The following is a 19,771-nucleotide window of genomic DNA, read 5'->3' on the forward strand; positions in this document are numbered from 1 at the left end:
GGACTTGAAGTTAAAATTACAGAAAATAAACAAGCTACATTTTCTTTACATCTGAATTAATGTAAGTAAATCTTCAACTCTGCCACACCAAAATACAAACTCCTTATGCCCAATATTTTCCTTTTATTAGTATTTCCCATAACACCTTATATATTAATGCATACACAGGAGCCAAAAAGTACTTGTTATAAATAAAAAAGTAAATTTTTAGAAAAATCAGAAATGATGGACACTTATATGTATAATGTAATTTTCCTGTACTTTTACTTTTCCCCTATGTTTATTTGAACAAACCTAAAATTGTACCCATTTGCACCTAGCTAACAACCATAAAAATTTGGAGTTCTCCAGCTGTTTCGTAACAGCTGTCCTCCTCAAATATTTTTTTGAGAAACAAACATAGACCTAAGTTTCTCCATTTTTCTGGACTAAAGAGAGATCATCTCAAAATCACAGAACTCTTAAAAATTGAAAACAGGATCATGTAGTCTAAAATAAGTTCTCATTTAAACTTGGGAGGTGAGGGGGGCGGGGCTGACATCTAGAAAGGTGAAGTACTTTGCCTGTAGTCACACACCAAGTCTGGGACTCAACACACAGGCTCGCCTCTTTGCGTCTCTCCCTCCTTCCAAAATACACTTTTCTCCCTCTCAAAAGCTTTATCACGCTTTGTAGTTGCTTCATTATCGATGTCAAACCTAGACAGCAACTGATGACACTCAGAGACATCGCCCAAAGTTCTGAAAACCAGATAATCAGATAAACTGCCAGTTTTACCACATCCAAAAAATGCAAAACAAGAGAGAGAAGGGGGAGAATAGAGAATATATTTTCAGTCATCGTAACAGCCTCAAGGGAATAAAAACAAGTTTCTCTTGGAGAGAGATTATGTTGGGGGCATCAGGTATAAAGGTAATTCCTCTTGAGGGTTTTTCTTTTCCTTGCAGTTTGTGGGACCTAAAAAAAATTAAAAAGTAAATCACATAAACAATCACAACATCAACACATTTACTTCTCTCCTCTCACATATTATTTTCCCACACATTGTATACACTTCTTCAAAGAACAAATCAAATTGGCCAAAGGTCAAAGCCTTTTCAAGGTTTAGATGATCTACGATTAGGCACCGACTCCAAACTTCGGTTACCAAGCCCAAAGCTCGGAGAAGGAAATCTCCAGGGTTTGCAAATACCCTCAGCTTGGCTAAAGGGCACGAAATCTCTAGCGCTCCCTACAGCTCAGTTTTTGAACCCACCTACCACAGAAAACCCGAGTTACCAAAGATTGGCTCCCTCGTTCCACTTTTTTTTTCAGCTCAAAAAAATCGGGTGAAGGTTGGGGTAGAGGGGGAAGCTGAAACGGCGAACCGAAGGATTAATCACTTCTCCCCATTACATCAGCAACCCCCGCCCTTTCCTCCGAGCACCTCCTCTCCCAGAATCGTCGCTACGCACTGGCGCTGTCTTCGCCCACCCCCTGCTCTATTATTTGCCCTGATACCTCCCCATTATCACCCGCCCCGCCACACTCCCCCTTTCCTCATTCCCCCTCCTAGGCGGGGGAGGGAGGAAACCCGAGAGAGGAAACAGGGCGTTGAAGGGACTTCGCGATAAGAGCGGAGGCCCCATTGGCCGGAAGGTTGTACGGGCGCCTTAGATTGGCCGCCCGGACGGAATCCCCGCCCCTCCTTTCCCCGCCCATTCACCCCTCCCCCCGCCGCCCCGCGGCCCTCCCCCGCGCCCCCGGCCAGCCCCGCGGCGGGGAGGGACCGACTGGGCGAGTGGAGGCTCCGGCGGTGTCAATGGCTCCTCCTGCCACGGAGCAGCAGCAGAAGCAGCGGCGACAGGGCTGACGAGGAGGAGGAGGAAAGGTTCCTTTAAGGAGGAGAAACGACGACGCCTCTTTTTCCCCCTGTCTCCTCCCTTCACACTCATTTCCCCTTCGCCGAGGAGAGAAGGGGGGGAGGAGAGAGAAGAGGCCGAAGAAAGAGAGAAAAATTCCTCACAGAAATCTCTTTCAGGGGGTGTGGGGGGGAGGAAGAGGGAAAAAAAAGAGCCGGGCGCCCCCTGCTCCCTCCCTCCCTTCTCTCCCTCTTTTTCTCCCTTCCTCACCCGCCCACCCACTCCCCCCCGCTGCCGGAGACGCCGCTCGCGAGTCGGCGGGACCGGGATCTGTCTCCTCAGCCGCCGCCGCCGCCGCCGCCGCGCTTCGCCTCGGGATCCCCAAGCGACGGACGCCCTTTCTTTCTTTCTCTCGCTCTGCCCGTTTTTCTGCCTTCGTCCCTCGCGGCCGCCCCGCCCGGCGGCCTCGGCCTTCCCCGTGCGTCAGGCCCGCCCGGCCGGCCTCGCTCGGTCTCCGTCTGTCTATCCGGGCCTTTCTCCGGACTCGGGGTCCCGCTCGCCCCCTCCGCCCTCAGCGTCTCCCCTTCCCCTCGCCCCCTCTTCTTCCTCCCCCCTCTCCTACTCTCCCCACCCCCTTCTCCTGCCCCGAAGCTCGCTGTGCGTGTGCGTGTGTGTGTCCCTCCGCCAACGCCGCCACCTCAGCCCGGCAAATGAACTCCGTCCGAGCCGCCAACCGGAGACCCAGGCGAGTGTCGCGGCCGCGCCCGGTGCAGCAACAGCAGCAGCAGCCCCCGCAGCAGCCGCCGCCGCAGCCGCCCCAGCAGCAGCCGCCCCAGCAGCAGCCGCCGCCGCCGCCGCAGCAGCAGCAGCAGCCTCCGCCGCCGCCACCGCCGCCTCCGCCGCTGCCTCAGGAGCGGAACAACGTCGGCGAGCGGGGTAAGGCCGCGCTACCTCCCAGCCGCCCGCCGGCCCGGGCACCGCGGGAAGGGAGGCCGGGGCGGGAAGGGAGGCCGGGGCGGGCGGGCGGGGGCGGCCTGCGCGCCCTGGGGGGTGGGAGACCCAAGCTGAGCGGAGGCGGGTCCCCCGGTGCCGCAGTGTCAGCCCGGGCCGGGCCCGGCCGGCAGGAAAAGCCGCGGCTTCCCTACTCTCCCGGGCTGTCGCTCAGGCCGCGCTTTGTTTGGTTTCGGGGGCTCGGCACCCTCCACCCCCACCCATCCCTTTGGCTTCTCGGCTCGCTCACAGACCCCGCGGGAGTCTGTTGGTGGCCGGGGGGAAGACGAGCGGCGCGATTTCTCTGTTTTCTGCCGCCTTCCATGGTTTAGTCTGCCTCTTTCTAGTGGTAGGTGGGGGGAGCGACTGGGAGCGATCGGGTGGTGGGGTTGGCTGGGGAACTTGTTTTCCCCCTTTTTTCTCTGTTAGCCTACCCCTTCCTGGGGAGGAGCGGGAGAGGGGAATCGGGGTGGTCTGTGGTGTTGGCAGGGGAACTTGTTTCCCCCGCCCCCCGTCCCTGGTCACGGGGTAGGGGGAGCAGCGACTCCTCTCCCAACCGCACAGTTTGCTGCGCAGTTTGCCTTTAGTTACAGAACCCCTGGGAAGGACCCGTTTAATCAAGACCTTTAAATAAATAAATATAGAATCCATCGGCCATTTCCAGTCCCCTCCCTCGTGTGCAGTTTACCCTTCCGCTCTATCGACACCCTCTCGCCTGTCCTCCCCTAGCGACCCCCCATGCCGCGGTGCTACTCTCTGTCTCCTAGTGGGGTTTGAACGCCCCTTCTTTAGAACTGGCCCCTTGGGATATTTTGTGTGTGTGTGTGTGTGTGTGTGTGTGTGTTCGCGCGCGCGCGCGCGTGTGTGTGTTGTGTCCAAGGCCTAGTGAAATGTGTCATTTGGACCCAACTGTGCAGCACTGTCTGGTAACCACCATTGTCTAAGGGCTGAGGCTCCCCGGGGTTGAAATCCTGCTTTAGCAAAAATAATGTTCAGTTCTACTTGGATGATGTGGTTATTTTGGGAGGTTTATGAGGTGGGGGTGTTGCACCTTGGTCTCCAGACATAACCATTCTCTTTATTAATTCGCTGTTCGCAGTAGTGGTGGAGGTCAGAACCGTATTTATGTGTACGGTTGTTGTTTTAAGGAGGAGGAGAATTGTTAGGAGACATTTTGCGTGTTTTAGTTGGCGGATTAAGGTTAATTTTACATGCGTTGGTTGTCACACCTCCGTTGATTAAAGGGATTGAGATTAAATGTGTTTTTAAATTATACATTTTTCCTTAAAAACGGTTTCATTGTTGTACTTGGATCAAAATATTTAACAAATGAAGGAGGGAGATGTTAATCGGAAAATAGTTTAAAGGGCTTTCACCAGTCACTGTTAAAGGTAGTCTTAGAGAAAGCAGTTTGCTATATGTTGCTTGAAAGAGTGTGATGTTTCAAGGCAGTTGGAGATCTTGTGCAACATAATTGGTAAAAGTGTTTCATTTCTTTGATACATTTACCATTTTGGGGGTAAATTTTAAAAATCTGTAGTCTCATTATTTCCTTTCACATATGTACATCAGTGTTCTTCTGATGTTCCATTCAAATAATGTTCGTCGTCTTCCAGAATTGGCACTATATGTAGTACAGTTGACAAATATTTTTGTGAAAACAATGACACTCGATTGAAATTCTAGCATTTAATATTAAGGATTCTATTGCTACAGTGAGCTTTTTCAAGATGTGGTAATTGGTTAATAATATTAGCATTAGATCAAAACGTGTCAGGCATACAATTTAGTCTCATTGTGTATTTTAAAATGTTTACTCTGAATTTTCATTTCAAGATTTGTGTGTAATTTCGAACTTAGTTGATGTAATTTTGTCTTGGACACTTTTATTCATTTGTTCAAAATTATTAGCTACTGAGGTCTAGTTCCATTTCTATTTGAAGTAAAGTGCCTTGGTTGTCGGCAGTCATATGCCAGAGTGTCAGTTTTCTTCTCATTGATGTCCATAAGCTGTCAATATTCATGAATCCAAATTTCAGTGTGTACCCAACCAAATGGTAAATGAAATTCACTGTAGAATTGTTGCTTCTCTGCAGCTAGTAGAAACCTTTCTGGAGATTCTGTGTTGGCACAGAAGGAAACAGAGCTTTAGGGAAAATAGTGTGAGTCTTAAAGAGGACACATAAATGGCCTTAAAATGAATGAAACATTAAGATGAATTCGTAAACTAAAATAATAAAGATGTTGCCAGCCATAAAATGTTATTCTTTGAAAATTTGACATTTTAATTACATTTTTTTAAATGTCCAATTCATATAATGATCAGAAGTTAGCTAAGAATACTCTATTTCGAAAGTTTTATGGAGCACACAAAGTGTCACTTTCTAATTTGGAAAGAAAGGAGGGATTTTGTTGTTGCTAGTTTAAGAATATGCTGGGTTTAATTATTACAAGATAATTAAAGAACAAGCTAAGAATGTATGTGTGGTGTTTTTGTTTTTATTTTTATTTTTTTACCTTTTACTAACTCTTAATGGATATGTAACATTTGCATTAGGATCTTGGATAGAGTTATTTAATAGTGGATCAAACAACTTTCCAGGTAGGGAATCAAAGTGAGACTCGCTGTTTTGAGACAAACTAGTTCAGACTGCATATAAAATCATTTGTTTTATATAAAGATGCATTTTAGTTCTTTAGTGGTAATAAAATAGTTACAGTATAATATGTTTTCAGGCAAAAAGTGTGTCAGAATGGTCTTTAGCTGCTTCCTTGCCCACAGGTTAATTGGTATAAAAACTTCCTTGACACCGCTTTTAAATATATTTACATACACACGTGTGTATGTATATGTGTATGTGTGTGTGTATGTGGGTATATTTGTGTATATATATGTTTGTGCATACATTATGTATGTGTGTGTATATACACTTTGTCTTATCTGTAATGGCCAGTGTTTGAAGAAGAAAGAAACTAGACCCTATAGATTAAAATCTTATGAGGATTTTTCAAAGCTTTCCATGGGGGAGCATTTCTTACACCCCACGTAAGGAAATATTGGCCTGGGTATTTCATGGAATATTGTGTTCACTCGTTAGCTGAAATGATCAGCTATCCTAAGACTAAATACTAGCCTAATCATTAGCTTTTTTAGTTTCTTAAATTCCTGAGATTGGGATTTCATGTACCACATTAAGCTAGTAGAATTGTATTTTACAGGCCCAGAGCGATGGCTCACGCCTGTAATCCCAGCACTTTGGGAGGTCGAGGCAGGTGGATCACGAGGTCAGGAGTTCAAGACCAGCCTGGCCAACATAGTGAAACCTCGTCTTAACTAAAAATACAAAAGTGAGCCAGGCATGGCGGCTCACACCTGTAATCCCAGCTACTCGGGAGGCTGAGGCAGGAGAATCGCTTGAACCCGGGAGGCTGAGGTTGCAGTAAGCTGAAATCACACCATTGCACTCCAGCCCAGGCGACACAGTGCAAGACTCTGTCTCAAAAAAAAAAAAAAAATTGTATTTTACGCAGTGACAATTCGGTAATATAGTCCATGATTTAATGAAACAGTGTGGGATTGAACTTTTGATATTTGTTTTGTTTTAAAATTCTAGAAAGAGTTAGCTTTTGCAACCCGTTCTGATGAATTTGTTGTCTTTACTGCAGGAATGTATTTTGTAATTTTTTTGATACTACAAAGTATGGGGAAAGCTTACAAGTCTACAGAAGTGCTATGTGTTCTCATCAGTAATTTTTAGTTTTAAAATTAGTTACTTTGAACTGAGATTGCACCACTGCACTCCAGCCTGGGTGACAGAATGAGACTCCATCTCAAAAAAAATAAATAATAAATAAAATTAATTACTTTGAATAGGTAATATTTCTACATAGTTTAAAATTCAGAAGTCCCCTTCGTACACCTGCCTCCAGCTACTAAATTCTCCTACCTGGAATCTAATAACTGTTATTAGTTTCTCATTTATTACCTTTTAATAGAAGATGAATTTGGGTTCTGGAAATAATCTTGACATGGGAGTTTTTGAAAATAGATGTAATTTTTTTCTAGTTACTGGAAAAGTCACAGTACTGAAGTGCTGAAAATTTAATTGTGATATTTATGGTTCAAGAAATTTAATGAATGCATTAATAGATTTTGCTATTCATTTCTACTCTGAACTAATCTTGTAGAATAAACACCTAGTCTCTCTAATCCCATATTTGTGGGATAAAAATCTTACCTATGACAACGGAATTACAGGGTTTTTAAAAATGGAAATCATTCAGTACGTATAATATTACGTAAAATATTCCTGGTCGGGATATATATATACACACACACACATATATATACACACATATATACAGATACATATATATATATACACATATATACAGATATATATATACACATATATACACACATATATACACATATATATATACTTTTTTCTTGACGCTGTACTAATGAGGAATGAGCTATATATTTATAATATGCAGCAGCCAGGAAACACTCCTTGCTCTTCTAGTCAGGAATGCTAGTTATACTTTCTGTGGCATTGTTCTAGCACGTGATATTTTACCTTCATGGATCCTCTGCAGTCTTAATAGAGGAGTTCTGGACAAGAAACATGATTTTTCCTGTTTTAGGAAGTAAGTACTGTGGGGTACTACTCTGTTATCTGGTGGCTAACCCTTCCAAATGTATCCCATGAGAGGACACAGTGCCACTCAACCTTTTGGGGGCAGAAAGTATGGGAGCTGTAAAAAGAACCTATTTTCTCAAAGCTTGGAACTTACTTGAGGGATAGAAACACAGTAGTGTTGCTATTAGTGATAAAGTTCTGCTGATGAGGCCTAAGAGCTCTTCTTATCCTGCTTTTCTCCCTTTACTGGAAACTCTGACAAACCCAAGGGAAGGGCAACCAGCTTGGAGACCTACTAGGTAAGGCAGGAACCACAAGTAGTTCCTGATCTGTTAGTGAGAACCCCTGGTTTGAGTATTTTCTCAAGTCTCCCCGCCCCCCCCCCCCCCCCCCCGCTGTTTGTTTTAACTTTGAAAATAACCAGTCTACAGTAATGAGCTATTTCAACATGAGGTCTTTTATTGTCCCCCTATTTATCCCTGATATTAAAGTTACTCTTATTTTGTTTCTATCTTGTCCACTTATCTTTGAAGTATTACTCTGTTTTAGACCTTACGACTGATTTATCAGACCTTTGAAATACATTCTTACCTTCCACAGAATTATAGTATGTGACTTTGTTGGCAAAGTATTCCCCAAATTGCAGTTGCTACCCTGTGAAAATAAAATTAGGAAGATACACTATAAGGAAGGAGACAGTATGAGGTAAAGAGCTCAGGGTTAAAGCTAGCTAGATCTGGGTTCTAATCCTGACTACACATCTGATTAGCTATTTAACATTTGGTGAGCAATGTTACCTCTCTGAACCTTTGTAATCTTTCAAGTGGGAATCACACCTGCCTTATAGATCATTTGTAAAGATGGGAGATAGTAAAGTACCTAGCACATGATAGATATTTAATAAATGATAGGTCTTTTAAATATAAAAAATAAGGGATTGTATCAGTGCTATATAAAATTAAACCCAAGAGATAAAATTCAATCTGTATGACTTGTTATAACCTCAGAGAAACTGACTTGTTGAACCCTTATACCAATTATTATTATTATTATTTTTTGAGATGGAGTCTTGCTATGTCACCCAGGCTGGAGTACAGTGGCACAATCTCGGCTGACTGCAAGCTCCGCCTCACGGGTTCACACCATTCTCCTGCCTCAGCCTCCCGAGTAGCTGGGACTACAGGTGCCCGCCACCACGCCCAGCTAATTTTTTGTATTTTTAGTAGAGACCCGATTTCACCACGTTAGCCAGGATGGTCTCGATCTCCTGACCTCATGATCCACCCGCCTTGGCCTCCCAAAGTGCTGGGATTACAGACGTGAGCCACCGTGCCTGGACCCCTTATACCAATTCTGTAAGAGGTTTTATTACTTTTTTTTTTAAATAAGTGAAGAAACAGAGGCTCAGCTATACAACAATGAAGATGCATAGTAAGTAGCAAAAAAATTTCAAAATTGATTTGTATCACCTAATCTTTCTATAAACAAGGGAAGATAACAAAATACATTTGGCAGAATGTCTGTATAACTTTCAGGGGATGCAATAACCTGGCCCTTGAAGCAGATCTATCCCCTGTCCTATTCCATCTGTCCTATTGGAGATGGCTATACTAGTGTGATGCTATTGATTGTTGACTTACCTGGTTTCATATTTTTCAAGTAATCTTCTGATTATAATTTTACCTCTCATGTAGATTTGTCTCAAGATGAGACTGTACTGATTGACCAGCATGTTTTTCCAGTGTGTTGATGAGATCATTAAGCACTCACTATACAAAGAAGGGTAGATTTCCCCTGAATTACTCATAAGTTATGAATAAAGGGTATTAACTGATTTTAGCTCATAGTTAGAGGCTGGACTATTTCAGGAGGAGAAAAATGTGCGTTAAATTAGTTTTAGACTTCAGTGGTAATTTTGACTGGTTTGTGGACTAAATATTCTTTTCTCACCATGGTTTGGTGTATTTCTTATATGTGTAGCTTGGAGTTTTTATATATGTTTGGTTAGCACGAAAAATGTGCTTAAACTTAATCCTTAGAAAATAGAGAAATGAAACCAACTAACTTCCTTTACATGATTTATTTCAGTTGAAGGCAAATACCAAAAATATTTATTTTCTTTTGAAAATGAATGCATTAATTGCATTTAAAACATTTTTTAAACACCCCAAATAAGATAGCATGTTAAAGCAAGTGTGAGTTCAATATGTTAATTGCTTGCTCTCCCAGTTTCCAAAAACCCCGTTGTTAAATGTTTTGTTCTTTTTAACAAATGAAGATCATGGGGCTGTGTTCAAAAAGGGGAGAAAATTGTTTTCTTCCATATGGTGACTAAACCTTAAAAAACATTAAGGAATATTTTCACATCTCATGAGAGAAGAGGTGTCATTCATCCTTTTGTGTGTGTGTGAAGAGAGCTTTTGTATTTTCTCATACTTAGAAATTATTTGAAGGCTAGAAATGGAGTAAGAATATGTACTTTTAGTTATTTTTCTGATAATAGTGATAATCTCATTTTTACTCTTTTTCCCTGGTGAACAACACTTCTTTTCCAGATGGTCAAGTTGAATTGTAGCAAAATCTTTGTTGGAAATTTTTCTTTTTTCTTTTCCTTTTTTTTTTTTTTTGGTTTGAGACACAGTCTCACTCTATCACCCAGGCTGGAGTGCAATGGTGTGATCTTGGCTCACTGCAACCTCTGCCTCCTGGGTTCAAGCGATTCTCCTGCCTCAGCCTCCGAGTAGCTGGGAGCACACCACCACGCCTGGCTAATTTTTGTATTTTTAGTAGAGACGGGGTTTCGCCATGTTGGCCAAGCTGGTCTCAAACTCATGATGTAAAGTGATCTGCCTGCCTCAGCCTCCCGAAATGCTGGGATTACAGGTGTGAGCCACCTCACCCGACCAGAAGTTTTTCTTTACTGTGAAATTAACTGGCCACTATGTGGGTTTAACCTTTGATATTGGTGTCTTTGTTACTGTAGTATAACCAACTGACTTGAATCAGTTTAGCCTTTGCTGATTTGCCAACTCTACTTGGGTTTAGATACAATAATTCTTTTTTATATCCAAGCATTGATTTTTCTATCTTGCATTCATAGTATATTAACATACTGTATATAAGAACATGTGGCTTTATGAGATTCTAACATTTAGGAAAGGGGATGGGGAAGAGGAAGAGCATATAACTATTTTTTATTCCCTTGTTATATTTTGAGATGGACAACTTTGGTATGTATGTCACTAGTTATTGTTTCTTCCCACATAATTAGTCATAACTTTTTGAAAAAAGAAAAAAACAAGCTTTAAAGGGAATTAGAAGTGAATAAAATTTAACACATGAAAAGTAGGAGTCTTTCCAGACTTCTGTCATAGTAAAGAAGAAAGATCAAAGAAGATTTGTTGAAAGAAATACAAGTTGGAGTAAGGCACTATATTTTGAAAGCTAGTATTTTTAGCAAAGTGTTTTTATGGTAAAGGAAATTATAGACTCGCTCACTTTTTTTCATATAAGGTCAGCAATACATAAAAGTAGCCACTAAACTACTTCACAGTTATGTATGAATGACTGATGTCTTCATTAATTCTCTGAAAGACATTTGCATTTTTAAGAGACTGATTATGGTAACTTGTCAAATTTTGGTATTTCAGGCCAAGTAAAAGAGGGAAGCGAAATTAAACAATTGGGCTGGGCATAGTGGCTCACGCCTGTAATCCTAGCACTTTTTGGGAGGCTGGGTGGGGTGGATCGCTTGAGCCCAGGAGTTTGAGACCAGGCTGGGCAACATGACGAAACCCTGTCTCTACAAAAAATACAAGATTAGCTGGGGGGTGGTGGCCCATGCCTGTAGTCCCAGCTACTCAGGAGGTTGAGGTGAGAGGATCACCTGAGCCAGGGAGGTCAAGGCTAGAGTGAACTGTGATGGAGCCACTGCACTCCAGCCTGGGTGACAGAGTTTTAAGACCTTGTCTCAAAAAAAAGAAAAGAAACAATTTGGAGAAAGACCTTTTGGGTAGGAGTGATTCTTCAGAGGCAAATAAGGTATTGGAGGAGGGGGAGAGTAGAGGATTCCTGCAAGAATCACTTAACATTACATGTTTATTTCTTTTCCTGATCTTTTTCTGACTTTTAAATTTTTCTCTTAAAGTTTCACTTTTTAAAAAATACTCAAAAGACTAATTTTGGGTTGAGGATTGTGAGGGAGAGAAGTAGAGTATGTATGAATCATTTGCATTAGCAATAGTCATTTGAATTAGAAACAGTCTATAGTTTTTAAAAAATAAATGGGCTATATACATTTAAAACTGTATAGTTACGGCCGGGCATGGTGGCTCATGCCTGCAATCCCAGCACTTTGGGAGGCTGAGGCAGGTGGATCACGAGGTCTGGAGTTCGAGACCAGCCTGGCCAACGTGGTGAAACCCTGTCTCTACTAAAAATACAGAAATTGGCTAGCCGGGTATGGTGGCAGGTGCCTGTAATCCCAGCTACTCGGGAGGCTGAGGCAGGAGAATCGCCTGAAACCAGAAGGCAGAGGTTGCAGTGAGCCCAGATCGTGCCACTGCACTCCAGCCTGGGTGAAAGAGTGAAACTCTGTCCCAAAAACAACAACAACAAAAACTATATGGTTATTTAAATTGTGGAAATAATTTCTATTAATCTTCTTTAAGCTTGTAATTGAAATATATAAGTGCACAAATCATCAGTGTACAGCTTGATTACTTTTCATGAAGTAAACACATCTGTGTAACCAAAAATACCTACAGCAAGGAATAAAGCACTACCAGTATCCCAGAAGTGTGCCCCTTGAAGGGCCTTCCTAGTCACTACTCCCAACCCCATCTTTCTGATTGCTTGGATTACTTGTACCTGTTTCTTAACTTTATGTAAATGTAACCCCCCAGTATGTACTCCTATGTGTCTGACAGAATTCTCCCTTAATAATTGTTGTGAGCTTCATCCATATTGCTGCTTGTAGCATTAGTTTTTTCATTGTTCATTCTTGTTGCTGTTTAATATTACATTGTATGAATATACTACAGTTTATCCATTCTACAGTTGATGGATATAGGATTGTTTTTGTGTTTGGATGTCAGGAGTAGTGCTACTGTGAGCATTCCTTTTTTTTATTTTTCTGCATTTTTTTCTTTGCATTTGTGAGCATTCTTACACATTTGCCACATTCCATATGAGTTTTATACCTCAGCATATATCATTGCTGATATTTTCTCAAAGACAAAATTTCCATTTACTTTGCAAGAAATGGAAACTAAAACAGCTTTAAGGTGTGTGAAAATGGCATCATAATTATGTTACTAAAATAATTGGAAATTATTTTATTTTAAATATTGATGTTTTTCTTGAGTCTCTTGGTAGCCTTTAACAGTTCAGTCTTGAAGCTTACAGCGTTAACCTTTTCCACAAAAAACAGAGGAGGAGACTGCCATGTTCTTTTCCATTTTCATTTTTTTGCAGGTAGCCACATTTGTTATTAAAATATGTTGAGTTATTGTAAACATTGTTTTTGTGCTAAAATTTTTTATCCACAGATTTGATTCATTTAAACTTTGGACACATAAACATTTAATAGTTCTTTTAATTTTAAGTTTTTGCAAGTATACAGTCTAAAAATCTAAGGAATTTTTTTCCCAATAGTCAGAAAGTTTATTCACTAACTTAATATCACTTTGATTTACCCTCAAAGATTGTAGGTTGGGTTGCTTTGAGGAGAGGAAGACATCTTTTTTGTATTTAAGAATTTAAAAATATACTGTGGACTTTAATATGTGACTCTGGGCCTTCATTCCAAAAACTTGCTTCCTTTTGCTGCTGAGGTGGTGATAAGTAATTTTGTTTCTCCACTTAAGTTTGGAACCTGTTTCTTACTTCTTTAAAGCTTATCTCTTTAACTGTTATGAAAATATTTTGCTATTATTTGGACAGTTATTTCTAGTTTTCTGTGTATTCTTGACTACCCTTTATTGTCTTACAATAAGCTTATTTTAAATTTGTGAAACTTTCACAGAAAAATGGGGGCATATTTTGCTTTTAGAGATGTTTTTCTGGTCCTTGACTGGACCTTTCTGTTCCTGGTGTATAAGAGGAAGGTGAAAAAGTGCCTCTGCCCAGCATCCTTGATAAGTTCTTCAAGTGAAAGCTTGTACTAAAGTGCTAGTGGCATATAAACTTGTATTCCTCATGATACAAGTATCCCCTGAGAATGACAGATGGGACTGTGTTCATCAGGAACTACTTGCTTGAAATTGATGATATAGTAGCCTTAGATAGCAAAGGAGGAACATTTCATTATTTCACGTTTGCTCTTTCAGCACTTAACCAGTCCGGTGTTAATGCTAGCAGTTGCTCTTTCTTATCCACAAAAAGCAGTGTGGAGGAGACTGCCCTTGCTTTCCATTTTCTTTTTTCAACACATAGCCTCATTCAGTAAATGTTGCCGTTTACTGAACATTATCCCTAAGTTTGGGAATAAGGAGCCTGAGCTGCTTCAGGGTGACTTTTATGTCTTCCCTTTTTCCAGAGTGGTTTCTTAATCTTATCTTTAAATTAGAGGATTTTTGAATAAGATGACTTCTGAGATGCTCTAAAATTCTGTATCATTTGGGTTGCCAGTATAAATCAGCAAGGTTTGAATTTGTTAGGTTATTACCCTACAAACGTAGTTCTTGCCCTTGTGGAACTTAAAGTTAAGAAACTGAGTTTAAATAAAATTTGAAATTAGTATGAATTGCAACTAAGCTTGTTGGTTTTATTTTCATTGTCTTCTGGTTTTTAATTTTTCTTCTATCAAGTAGAAATCAACTTTTGTATTGAATAGATTAATTTATTTCCTGAGCCACCCCATATTTTTCTGCCTGAATAAGATACCTACGTATTTCTAAGGATAGAGATACATAAATCTGTCTATCCTTATATCTCCAGTGTGTGTATATATATGCACATACACATGTGATTTATATGTATTTATAAAACACTGAAGTTTCATTTGTAACCTTAGCCTTAGACTGTTTGCAAGACCAGCAGAGTATGTTAAAAGAGTTTTCTGTGAAATGTTAATAAGATGAAGGCTTGTTTTGACCCCCACGGTCTGGTATATGTTCTGTCATTTATTTATTTATTTACTTATTTATTTATTTTATTTTTTTGAGACAGAGTATCACTATGTCATCCAGGCTGTAGTGCAGTGGTGCAATGTTGACTCACTGCAGCCTCTACTCCTGGGTTCAGGCAGTTCTCGTGCCTCAGCCTCTGGAGTAGCTGGGATTGCAGGCACGTGCCACCATGCCTGGCTCATTTTTTTGTATTTTTAGTAGAGACAGGGTTTTACCATGTGAACCAGGCTGGTAATTACTTATTGAATTACCTTTGGACCACACTTCAAAAGTTGTTGCAGCCTAGCGATTAGGTTATAGCATTTTGATGTAAATGACTTAAAACAAAAATGCCTGATAAGAAAATTAACTGCAGAGTTGGGGTTATTAATCTTGTTTTTGTGGTATTAGCTTTTTTCATTATATTCATTATATTCATTGTTTTGGCTGTTACATTCATTGTTTTGGCCGTGTATTTAGAAATTGAAGGTAGGAGGACAGGTTTAAATTAAATTATATGTTGCTAGAATCTAAGCACCTCAATTGCAAAGATAAAACAACACTTTGTTTCCTCATAAGCATGTTTAATCCCACATAGCAAGTAGTAGTTGTAACTCCCAGGATGCCTTTATGAATCTTTCTGATTCTGCATTGCAGCATGTCAGAGGAAACCTGTACTCTATTTCTGTATCATGTGAGAACCTTGTATCTGAAATATCTGGAGTTGAAAACTGAGCTGGAAGATCTGGATATAGGGAGGTTGATCAGAGCATGTAAAGTTAAGTCCCTGGTTTTAGAGGGCTAGGAAAGTGTTACATACCAATCAGTGACATGTGTTAATAACACATGCAGTGAAACAGAATATATACCCTTTTGGGTGAAATATCTAAAAATTTTGGGTGAATTGTTAACTAATATCTTGGGATGGTGGTGGTGAGTTGATTTTTGTTGTTCTTTTACATTTCTTTGCTTTTCAAATACTGTATGTGGAATCTACAGGGAGGGAGGCTTCGTGACATTGTCTTTGGCAGTGATTTCATGGATATAACACCTAAAGGATAGGCAACAAAAATAAAAATAGACAAGTGAGACATCAAACTACAGAGCTTCTACACAGCAAAGGAAACAGTCAACAAAGTGAAAGGACATCCTATGAAGTGGGAGAAAATATTTGCAAACCATTTATCTGATAAGGAGTTAATCTCCAAAATATTTAAGGAACTTCTACAACTTAGTGGCAGAAAAACTAATAACCTATTTAAAAATGAGCTAAAGACTTCAATAGACATTCTCCAGAGAAGACATACAGATGGCAAGCAGGTATATGGAAAAAGGCTCAACATCATTAATCATCAGGGAAATGCAAATAAAAACCACAATGAGATATCTTTTCATCCCTATTAGGATGACGGTTAAAAAAAACACAAAAGACAAGTGTTGGTGAAGATATGGACAAATTGAACCCCTTATACACTGTTGGTAGAAATGCAAAATGGTGTAACTATTATGGAAAAGTGTGGAGGTCCTCAAAAAATTAAAAATAGAACTACCATATGATCCAGCAATTCTACTTCCAAGTATTTATTCAAAAGAAATGAAATCAAGAACTTGAAGAAATACCAGCACTCCCATGTTTATAATAGCACTATTCACAATAGCCAAGATGTGGAAACAGCCCACAACATGTCCATTGACAGCTGAAGAAATAAAGAAAATGTGGTGTATACATACAATGGAATATTATTCAGTCTTAAGGAATTCTGCAGTGTGCAACATTGATGTACTTTGAGGACATTATGCTAAATGAAATTAGCCAGTCACAAACAAATACTGCATGATTTCACTTAAATTATCTAAAATAGTCAAATTTATAGAATCAAAGAGTGGAATCGTGGTTGTCAGGGGTGAAAGGGAGGGGAGGGGGAAATGTGGAGTTACTAGTCAGCAGGCATGAAATTTCAGTTAAGCAGGATGAATAAGTTATGCCATACAATATTGTACCTGTAGTCAGCAGTACTGTATTGTACACTTAAACATTTGTTAAGAAGATAGTATTCATGTGTGAGAATAAAGTAAAAAGTAATAATTTGGCAGTGGCTCACGCTTGTAATCTCAGCATGTTAGGAGGCAGAGGCAGGAGGATTGCTTGAGCCAGGGAGTTTGATACTAGTCAGAGCAACATAGGGAGACTCCATCTCTACAAAAAAATTAAAAAAAAAAATACCCCGGTGTGGTGGCACATGCCTGTGGTCCCAACTGCTCAGGAGGCTGAGATGGGAGGATCACTTAAGTTCTAGAGGTCAAGGCTGCAGTGAGCTCTGATGGCACCACTGCGTTCCAGCCTGAGCAATGGAGCAAGACTGTGTCTCAATAATAATAATACTTTTTTTTCTTTTTTTTAGACAGGGTCTCGCTCTGTCGCCCAGACTGGAGCACGATGGCGCAGTCTTGGCTCGCTGCAACCTCTGCCTCCCGAGTTCAAGCAGTCTCCTCCCTCAGCCTCCCAAGTAGTTGGGGTTATAGGCGCTTGCCTCTATGTCCAGCTAACTTTTTGTATTTTTAGTAGAGATGGGGTTTCGTCATGTTGGCCAGGCTGGTCTCAAACTCCTGACCTCAGGTGATCACCCACCTCGGCCTCCCAAGTGCTGGGATTACAGGTGTGAGCCACCGTGCCCTGCCAATAATTTTATAATTCTGATTGTGTCGTGAACTCATACTACTTGATTGATGACACAGTTCCCATGTAGGGCATTTTAAATTTGAATAAAAGCTTAAATGTTACATATTTTTAATGCTGGAAGTGTTCTTTAAGTGCTTATTAATATAGACATCTATATTTTTATTCACAGCAACTTTAGGATGATAATTGACTATATTATTTCTAGTAAATAAGGATAACTGATAATCAGGAAGTCAGTTCAGAATTAAAATTAGTCCACCCACCGTGGCTCATGCCTGCAGTCCTAGCATTTTGGAAGGATGAGGTGAGAGAATTCTTTAAGACCAAGAGTTCAAGACCAGCCTACCAACATACTGAGACCCTGTCTCTGAAATAAATAAATAAATAAATAAATAATAAAAATTAGCCAGGCCTGGTGGCATGTACCTGTAGTCCTAGCTACTCAGGAGACTGAAGCAGGAGGATTGCTTGAGCCCAGGAAGTTGATACTTGGGACTCTGAACCAGTGATTCTGTCTTTCCAGGATAAGTTTACGACTGTAGCATAAAATTCTTTCTGCATCAGATAATTTGATTATGGTAGTAAATACATACAAATATTTTGCTCACATGCCTGTTGAATGATGGAAGATGAAAAATTTAGTGTGCAAATGAACTGGATAATTAGAAAAGAGGAATTTAATGTTGATCACAACAGGTGGCTATTTTTTCTGAAGGTATCCTAGTGGTATGGACTCATGTCTGTTTAATAATTTTATGTGGGGCATATTTTCTTTTCGTAAAACTTGAGTTTACCTGTGAAGAAATTAGTGACTGTCAGTTTATTAGGTGTTGAAACAGATTGCTAAGGGAAATAATTTCATCATTATTGGTTTAAAAAAAAAAAAACCCTCTCACTTTCTAAGAGGATTTCTAAGAAGAATGTGTTTGGGAATAAGTAGGAACCACTTTTTTTAAAAATGTAGGACTTTGAAACATAAATTTAGTTCTTAGATTTTTAATTGACTCATCTCACACTCACTTGATTAGTTATCGGACCATCTTACAGGCTTCTTATAAACCTAAACCAAGAGAAAACAAGTGTTTTCCTGAGAAAGCACACTAAAAAACCTTCATTAAAGAGATCAACTAAATTTTGTTGCTTTTTTGTTTTTTAAGTGGAAGCTACTGGTGTGGTTAAGGAAAAATCAGTAAGTATAGATTCTAGGGAATAGTCTACATGGTTTTATGAAGAGCCAATCACAGATTTATTTAATGTATTTCTCTGAAACAGTGACTTTTAGTAGCCGAAGAAGGAACAAAAGCAACATAACCGGATTTAAACAAAGCTTTTGTTTTTTCATGAAGTGGTCGTATTGGTGTTGTGTCAGTTGGGGGAGATTTTTAAAAGTTATGTTATGGAAACTAGCTTATAAAAAAGTACTGCTAACTTATAAAAAAGTACTGCTAACCATTTGCACATAGACACTTAGTGAATGATTGTTTCTGTTTTCCTTCATCTTCTCTAGTCCAAGGTGTGTTCATATAATTACTGATTTACATTATTGAGCATATTAAATATGTTCATAGATGATTAAAAACTGGGTGAAGTTAAGTACTCAACCAAGAACAAATGAAATTACTTTGAGTAACCTGTTTTAAAAAAAGCAGATGTGTTTTAATCTGTGTGGAAACAAAAAAAATGAGCAGACTCTTCGAACTATCTAGCTAGAACCAAATATAGCAGATAGGGGCTACAGTTGAAGTTCTGAAGTGTGTGTGGTTTGGGTGCTTGGGTGTGTATAAACACATGATACTGTATCATAGCAATAAGATTTGTAAAACATTGCAATGGCTGAAAAACTGTCTAACAGGAAATTTTAAGTCTTATTCCAAAGAGGAACAAGCCTAAAAGTAAGTTAACCTTTCAGAGTGGTTGAAAGTAATTTTTAAAAGAAAAAGGTTGCTCAGCTATTTTTTTCCTATTATATACTCAAAAGATACCTAAAGAAAATGAATTTAAATTATTAGACTGACATAAAGAACATCTGGTAAATTCTAAAATGAGGCACTAAAGAAGATTATATCCTTTCTTTTTTGGTGTCAGTTTAGTTTAGATACTTTAAAATTATCTTGGAGATGGTAAATTAGTCAGGAATGGTATTATAGAATGTTTGGAATAGAAGGAACCACTGTCCCAATTCTTGAGGTTTGTTCAGAGTGGTTTGGATTTAGAGCCCAAATCTCCAGATTCCCAGTCAGTAATGATAATGTTACCTGTTCTGGTTCCAAAATTGTATCATCATTCTAGTCATTTTTCATATTAGTGAGTTGTTGGACCTGTTGATCTGTTTATGGTTCCAAAGGATAGATGGGAGCATGGAATACTCTCTCAAAAGAAATGTGTAAGTGCCAAGTGAGCGTTGTAGATCATGAGTGCCTGGCACCCTAGAGATTCTGAAGTGAATTAAAGAATACATACATATCTTTTATTTTTTAGGGATTTTTTTTTTTTTTTTTCAGACAGGGT

General features: G+C 39.8%; 1 protein-coding gene and 1 long non-coding RNA gene across 5 annotated transcripts in view; one reads left to right on the top strand and one right to left on the bottom strand.

The window, feature by feature from the left end:
- Positions 1–806: 806 nt before the first annotated feature.
- LOC116483951 (uncharacterized) lies at positions 807–1,739 on the bottom strand. Its single transcript, XR_004252403.2, has 2 exons — positions 1,279–1,739; positions 807–957 (listed from the first exon to the last, which is right to left on the bottom strand). It is a non-coding gene; the product is annotated as an uncharacterized LOC116483951 (long non-coding RNA).
- Positions 1,740–1,774: 35 nt separating this feature from the next.
- Positions 1,775–19,771, top strand: part of FBXO11 (F-box protein 11) — a 100,861-nt gene continuing 82,864 nt past the window's right edge. Inside the window, exon 1 of one of the 4 annotated variants that reach the window (XM_032178508.2) lies at positions 1,775–2,777. In XM_032178508.2, coding sequence (XP_032034399.1) covers positions 2,552–2,777 — 226 coding nt within the window. In that variant the 5' untranslated portion in view covers positions 1,775–2,551. Of the gene's footprint in view, positions 2,778–2,934; positions 3,181–19,771 lie in introns of those variants that run through there. The other 3 variants (XM_032178507.2, XM_058428787.1, XM_058428788.1) reach the window with 3 other exon arrangements.

This window comes from Hylobates moloch, unplaced genomic scaffold (assembly GCF_009828535.3).
Source record: "Hylobates moloch isolate HMO894 unplaced genomic scaffold, HMol_V3 SCAFFOLD_15, whole genome shotgun sequence".
NCBI classification, from domain to species: domain Eukaryota; kingdom Metazoa; phylum Chordata; class Mammalia; order Primates; family Hylobatidae; genus Hylobates; species Hylobates moloch.